The sequence below is a fragment of the Mobula hypostoma genome, chromosome 4, assembly GCF_963921235.1.
Source record: "Mobula hypostoma chromosome 4, sMobHyp1.1, whole genome shotgun sequence".
NCBI lineage: Eukaryota > Metazoa > Chordata > Chondrichthyes > Myliobatiformes > Myliobatidae > Mobula > Mobula hypostoma.
Window position 1 is genome coordinate 166,793,611 of NC_086100.1, and position 7,427 is coordinate 166,801,037.

The window sequence follows — 7,427 nt, forward strand, 5'->3', positions numbered from 1 at the left end:
CTCTCCCTGACAACTAACAGAAACGTGATCAGATTGTTCATAAACTTAATGTCTGACCCTGAGTTAAGTTTCGGAGCTCATCAGCAAGATAGCTTATTCTCGCTTCAGTAACACTGCTTAACTTCTAGACTATCTGTAAATTTATTCTGATAACCCCCCCCCCGTGATTTTTTTTTCATTTAAAATATATTAATTAATTTAGCCAAAGGTTTCAGACTCAAAAAAACAAAAACAGAAAACAAAACATTCGGCAAGGTGAAAGGTGTCTAACCAACTGACTACTTACGCGGGGCGTGGGACGAGTCCTCATCTGTGCTCGACTACAAAACTCATGGTCGTTCCATCAAAGGAAGGAGGGGCGATGATCCGAGGTCCCTGCTGGGAAGTGATGCTGATAACGGGTTTCGCCTCCGACGGCCCCTTACAAACTCTGCCCGTCGTAGTCTGGCCGCTGGTTATGGATTTTCCCGTTGGGAAGTAATAAGGACTCTCCAAGTACTGGGGCTCAGTTTGAGGCTTCGGGACGCCGCTGCCTTTGCCGGCCTCGCTGTATTCTGTATCCGGGGCGGGTGGAAGGGTGGGCAGCATGGTTGGTGGCGGCAGGAAACCAGGGTAGATCATGTAGGTGGGTCCGTAGGTGCCAGGGTTGATTGCAATAGGTGACATGGGCACTGGCATAGAGGCCACCGGTTGTTGAGGCAGCGGGAGATCCACGTACTGACCGGTCTCTGGGTCGTAGAGCCGCCTGCGGGCGGGCTGCACTGGCGTGTCCACCAGGTAGTACTGGCCGGTGGCGGGGTCCAGCAACATCCTCCGCTGGGTCTGCGGCACTGGGAAATAAGGCATCGAGGGGCTGTCCATCAGAACGGGCGGCACCGGTTGTACCTTCCCCGGGCTGAGCGGCGGCGTGAGGCGGACGAGCTGAGCCTGCTGGTGCTGGTAGACAACAGGAGGCGACGGCTCGCGGGCGGCGGCGGGTGGCTTCTTTACCGGGATGGTCAGGTAGTTCTCGTGCTCGGGCGGCGGCGGGGGAAGGGGCGGCTTCTGCTGGGATGCCGCCTTGCTGGTCTTCTCGCTCTCCTCCTGAGCCGGACGTGGCTGCGTGTGCGACAGGCGAAAATCTGGCGGCGACCCGACCACAGCCTTCCTGCCGGCGGCCAACGGCGAGGGCTGCGGGGCTACCGGCGCCACGGCGAAGAGTTGCGGCATGACGCCCCGGGCAGCCCCGCCCGCCGCTGGCGGAACGGAAGGGAGAGACGGTGGCGGTTTGGGTGGGTCGCGGTCCTGACATCGGGCGGCGGCGACCACCGGAGCGGGCGGTGGCTTGACAGCCGCGCGCGTCGCCTCCTTGGAGGGAAGGTGTTCCTGCTCGGCCCGGGCTGGTCCACCGCCGCCCGGCGTGACAACCGCACTCGAGCTCGACGACTCCTCGCTGGCAATTAGTGACAGCACATGACTGCCCGCCAGGGGCCCGGGCCCCGGGCCCTTTTCGTTCTTGCGCCTCCATTCGTTGTTGTCGAAGACATAGAGCTGCTCCATGCTCCGGACGGCCGCTGTCAGCTTCTCTAGCGCCAGCTGGTTGCTACTCGCCGCCCTGGCGCTGCCTCCTCCTCGCTTCTCGGCCGCCGGCGGACTCCCGACCGGACCCCGGCTGCCCGCCGCCTCGTGGAGTGGAAGGCGCCCGGACGCCCTGTGCACGAAGACCGAACCGCTCTTCATGGCAGGCTCAGCGTCCTCGACCTCGGGCCGGACCCCAGGCAGCTCCTTCCTGCTGACTGCCTGGCACTTGATGACGATGGGCAGCGGGGCTCCGCCGCCGCCCCCGCCCCCTCGTTGCTCGGCCGCCGGCTCGACGCCTGGACTCGGACCCAGACCACCGCCGTCTAGCGTCATGACATGGTAGGAGCTCTTGACCAGCTTCCTCACGTCCCTCACCTGGTGGATGGGCGCCTGCAGCTTGTGGATGTTGTCGCGGACATCGCGCACAGTAAAGGGCGGCGCGCGCACACGGCCATCGTCCGCGCGCTCCCCGCCCGCCGCCGGACACCTGCCATCGCTCGTCCCCTTGCTGGGGCCGCCGGTGCCGCCCGTCAGTTTGGGCGTCAGCAGCTTAGCGATGCTGAACGGGCTCTGCCCTGCGCCCTTAACGTTCCTCAGTCGGATCTTGATCTCGGGCGACCTGGAAAGTATGTCGCCATCGCCACCCGCCGCCAGGATTTGCTCACCCTCCGTCATCGTGTTTTTGACATTGGCCGCCAACGGTTCGCTTCTGCCGCTACCGGGAGCCTTATGGATGCTGGGCACGAAGAGGTGAGACATTTTAGTATCTTTGCAGAGCGGGTGGCCACCAATTTCCGCACGGACGCGCTGCGCCGGCTTGTTGCCGGGACCGGGCGTTTGCTGCTCACCCTCCTTCCACGATCTGAAAGCGCTGTGCTGACTCCGTTGCAATGTGCCCTTGCACCCGTCCCCGGACTCACCTGTCGTCAGCCGGGCGTTACTTGGCGCCGAAGGGTGGTCACAGGGTGCAGCTTCTCCGGCGCTCTCCACCGGGACGGGGGAAGTCTCCACGCTTCCGCCGGAAAGCCTGTTGGAATTCGGTTCCACCTCACGCTGCAGCGGAGGTGCCTTAGGAAATTCGGCGGCAGATGGACTCGTTCGACCGGCGAACGATGTGTCAGTAATCTCCCCCCGCTCCATCTTGAGCTCCTGTTCGAATTGCATTTTCTTCCAGATGACATTTTGCAAGAGATTGGAGGCGAACTTGGATTTCTTCTGTGCGCCATCCATTGCCTCCGCTGTCTTGCTGATCCCCCTAATGCTTTCGCCTCCCTCCTCCCTTGGCATGCACTCGGTAACCTCATCGGCGCAACGCGATCCGACCACACCTCGGGCCAACTCCACTCGCCTTTCGCTCTCTCTCCTGCCTGAGATGTGCTCCTTGACATCGTATCTGAAGTTTAAGGTCTCAGTTAAAGTTATGACCCTGGATCCAATCTGTTCAAATTTCCCGGACAGATGCAGTTGCTTTTTGGAGGGTTGCTTGTCCGCCGGGTTTCCATGCTTCGTGTTAACGGGAGTAGGAAGGTGCGTTGATTCTTCGCGTTGGTTTCCGCTTCCTTGCCTAACGCCTGATTTTGCACTTTTGGTCGGAAACTCAACCTGCCCTTTCTCGCCCGCAGTGTTGCGGCACTTGAGGTCGATGTAAGTGGCGCAGCGGTTGAGCGCAACGATCTCGTCCGACGACTGCTCGGTGGATGTCCTGCAGTCGGCGCTGAAAGTGTCGAGATATTCGTCACCGGCGCAAGCAAGGCTGCGGAAAGTCCGAGCGGTCAAAGAGCGCACTTCCTTATCCGCGTCGTCCAACTCGCTGACAGCACTCGAAGTTCCACTGGAATTTCCAAAGGCTTTCCAAATGGATTTAGTCCCGGCGCTGGGAGGGACACTGCGGTGAGAATTTACATCCTTTGTGTCATCTCCCACTGTTTGAGATTTGGTCATATTTTCCACCGTGCACTGATTCCCCGATTCCAAGAAATTGGCGGCGGGCGAGTTTCGCTTTTCTTGGGCTCCGCTCCGTTTGCCTACGGCGTGGGAATCCGCCTGAATAGACAAGTGAAGCCGTTCGCCAGAATCCTCGCTCTCAGGCCGACTTTTCGGCGGACGAGTGTCCCGGACACCGGTAACTGGCCGGGTGGGGGAGACGGCGCTAGAAGCCGGCGGCAGATCTCCGGCGCAACTTGTGCCCAGAGGAGTCCGGCAACTTTCCTCGGATGCGTCGCTCTCGAGAGAGCTGCTGTCTCTGCAGGAGTAACAGGCGCTGCTCTCCTCCTCATCCCAGCCGGCACCGAGCTCGCATTCGCCATCGTGGTCCAGTTCATAGAGCTGAATCTCATGGGTGCTGATGTAATGTGCTTCGTCTCTGCTGCAAGGTTGCATATGGTCCCACAGCAACACGCCGGAGGAGGAGCTCCCGTCTGGTTCCGAGTTCGAGACCGGTCCCTTAGACCCCGCTTGCGACCCCAAGCACGAGCATAAATCTTCCGTGCCAGCATCGCCGTTGCTCGGCGGAGATTCTGCACATTCGCTGAAGCTCTCGTAGAAATCTGAGTAGCCGACGGCCGTGTCGTAACCCGAATGGTCACTCTCGTCCGCCTGATTTTCCTCTGCGTCGGCACTGATTCGGCGAGGGGCGCCCGAGGTTTGCCCCTTCCTCACCATGCTACCCGCCTCCGAATTCGCTCCGGACACTGAGCCCCCTCCGCTGTTCTCCGCGTCCTTTGGCCACTCCCTTTCTTCCCGCCGCCACCTTGGCGCGCCGCCACCGTTTGCTGTCACGCCGCCAGAAGTCGGGCTAGGACGAGCGGGCAGCGGGGCTCCCAGTGCCCGGGGCAGACTCTTGCCGGTGCTAGTGTCCGCGCCATTCACGGGAGCGCTCCGAGCCGCCGCCAGTGACAAATGAAGGCGAAGCATGAGCCAGCCACGGGCTGCACAGTCCTAACAGTCAGGTCACCACCCAGACATTTGGTCAAATGTCTCCACTCCCCAAGCCGACATCCCACCGAGCACAGGACTTCCTATAGAAAGAAGAAGAATTTAATTATTGGAATACTGATCTTATCAAAAATAACGCCTGCTGAGTTACTTTATGCCAAAATCTTAGATGCATTATCAATATGGGCTTTAACAATATTATGTTTTAAAATAGCTGTGCAGAGTTGTGCAAAAAATGAAGTTTTACATTTTACCTTGGCACGCCTGGAATAGTACAGTTTGGTCTCTGTTGAATGGGGGAAATTGGACAGTCAGTTCAGTATGGCCCGAATGGCCTTCCGTCCTGTGATCCTGCACAGCTAATAATGCAATTCAAATTTCGGAGCAATCGCGTCTTCCGCTCAGAATTTGGACAGGACACACAGTTAAGAGTCTGGTGACAATGGTGGGGCGAATTCTTTGGTCCTTCCCTCCGCGCTGTCTTCAACTTCCGTTAGTGCGAACTGAATCTCTCGCCGGCGCTCTGTGCTGTTGAGGATTCGTTTGATCGCATCGAATCCAAAGGGGAACTGATTCCGAAGTTCTATTGCAACTTTTTTTTTCCGGGCACTTTCAAATGGAACAATGCTCGCAAGCGCAGGTCAGGGTTGTCTAAAATAAGCCTTGGACCCAGGCGAAGCGTTACAGCAGAAGCGTTTCTACAAATTAAAATAAATTGAATCTATATGCTCACCATGTTTTAAATAGCCGGATATTTGTCGATTAATTGTCACCGTGGCTAGTTTTGATTCCCTAAATGCTATTCGGGCTTAATTATAACATCCGTGACCTCCGCAGACCAAGCAATTCATTGTCTGCCAACACAATACCTCATCAAATGTGTTCCCGAGTTGTTACAATTTAGTTTCAAAGTATCCATTTTATTAAACAGAAAACTACAATAATACAATCTAAATCCCTGAAATTCATCAATCGCAACTGAGGGCGAATAGCTAATATTAATGCCAATTACTATCTAATTGTGAACAGTAAGAGGTTATTTTACCTTTGATTAACAGTAGTAACGGAATGCTATCCTGGACATCTATCAATCAGATACACATGATGATACTAATCAGAAATACACACCATGTCTGACCGAGGGAAAAACTCACAGTGCCAATACTGAGTGCCGTTCGCTTGTGGCTGGGCATGAGTCCATTGCCTCCGGCGGATGCGAGCTGAGGTGGACCGTCAAATAAGTTCCACTCGGAGTTTCGCTTGGTTTTTGTTCGCGGCGCTTCATTGAACACTCTCACTGGGTCAGAACCAAAACTATTCATAGGCTATGCGTCAGTTATGCCGATTGAATAAAGTACTATTTTAAACTAACCATTACACTCGCTCGTTATGAGAATAAGATGGGGAAGGGAGGGGTGGTCGAGAGGGTCCTGCCAATGGGAAACTAAGTCGGGTTGAAACAGGCTTCTGATATCAATGTTTGAGATCGATAGAATAAACCAGACCGAAAATGCAGCCTTGAGTTCCAGTCCTGGCTGAGGACATCCCAAACCCCTCTACAACCAGCAGTGTTTTTGAAATGTGCTCGCTGTTCCGGTACGTCGCCACTTTGCTTAAAACAGAAGCACACACGCAGCAATTGGAAATAACCAGGCCGTTCTTTTAGTGATGTTGGTTGAAGGGGGTGAAGGAAGATCGGATATGGCACAATAGCAAAGCTCTTTCCCCATCTTCAAAAGAGTGCCTTGGGATGGAAGGACAACTGCTTGGCACGCCCTCAGTGTTGCATGGGAACGTCAGATACACGCCCCTCACTACAACCCTCATCAGAGGCACATTTATTATCACTCATGAAATTCTTTGCTTTGCGGTGGCACTGTGTCGTGCAACAATCTATAAGTTACAAAGTAAATAATTAGTGAAATAAAGGAATAATAAGGTAGTGTTCACGGATCTTTCAGAAATCTGATGTTGGAGGGGAAGGAGCTGTTTCTGAATCGTTGAGTGTGGGTCTTCAGACCCCTGTAGCTTCCTGCCGTTGGTAGTAGTGTCCCGGGTGGTGAGTGCCTTTAATGATGGATACACTACTGCCTTCTTGATGGTGGGAAGTGTTGCGCCCTTGATAGAGCTCTCCAAATCTACAGCTTTCCACAGTCTCTTGTCATCCTGTGCATTGGACTCTGGATACCATGCTGTGATGCTACCAGTCAGAATGCTGTCTACCGTACATCTATAGAATCGTTACATCTACTGTACAGAAATTTGTAAGCCGTTGATGCACAGCAAATCTGAAATCCTAATGAAGTAGAGCCACTAGTGTGACTTTTTTTGAGATTGCAACGATGTGTTGTGCCCAGCTAGATCGTCTGTGATGTTGATGCCTGGAGACTTGAAGCTGCTCACCCCTGTCCATCAGTGACCCCGCAGTGAGGGCATAACTTTGATTTGTGTAAAACCGGGCTGCCCATTGAACCAGAAGTGTCATGGGGGAAAATAAATTTAAAAGGTCATACACAAATTGTTATATTTTGTACTTAAAATAAAACCTTTTCACAAAGCAGCTGTTTCGTGTAATGCCAGAGAACTGCATGGTTGATAACAAAGTAATATTGAAAGTAAGTATCCAGAGATATAATACGGTAATTAAATATGTGCACGCTGAATTATAATATATATACATATAGTATGAGATATATATATATATATATGATACACCCATCTTATGCTAATTTTTTAAAATACAGACATGGGAGAACACTATGCCTTGGAAGTCTGCAGAACTGAGGTGATTTTTGGGGCACTAGGCGATGTAATTTCAGAATTAACTACATAATTTCCCAAAATAGATATATTAGAAATAAGTTAATGGTGTTTTGGGATCATTTTTATTGGGAACAGAGACTGTCCAGTGCCAAGAATACACCCCATCCACT

General features: G+C 53.6%; 1 protein-coding gene across 5 annotated transcripts in view; it reads right to left on the reverse strand.

Moving 5' to 3' along the window:
- Positions 1-7,021, reverse strand: part of LOC134345745 (uncharacterized protein C4orf54 homolog) — an 86,589-nt gene extending 79,568 nt beyond the window's left edge. For 2 of the 5 annotated variants that reach the window (XR_010017763.1, XM_063046907.1), the window contains exon 1: positions 287-5,556. Coding sequence is in view for 4 of the 5 variants with exons in the window: in XM_063046907.1 (XP_062902977.1) it covers positions 307-4,473 (4,167 nt within the window). In the remaining variant the exon portion in view is untranslated. Of the gene's footprint in view, positions 1-286; positions 5,557-5,622 lie in introns of those variants that run through there. The other 3 variants (XM_063046906.1, XM_063046904.1, XM_063046905.1) reach the window with 3 other exon arrangements.
- Positions 7,022-7,427: the final 406 nt, after the last annotated feature.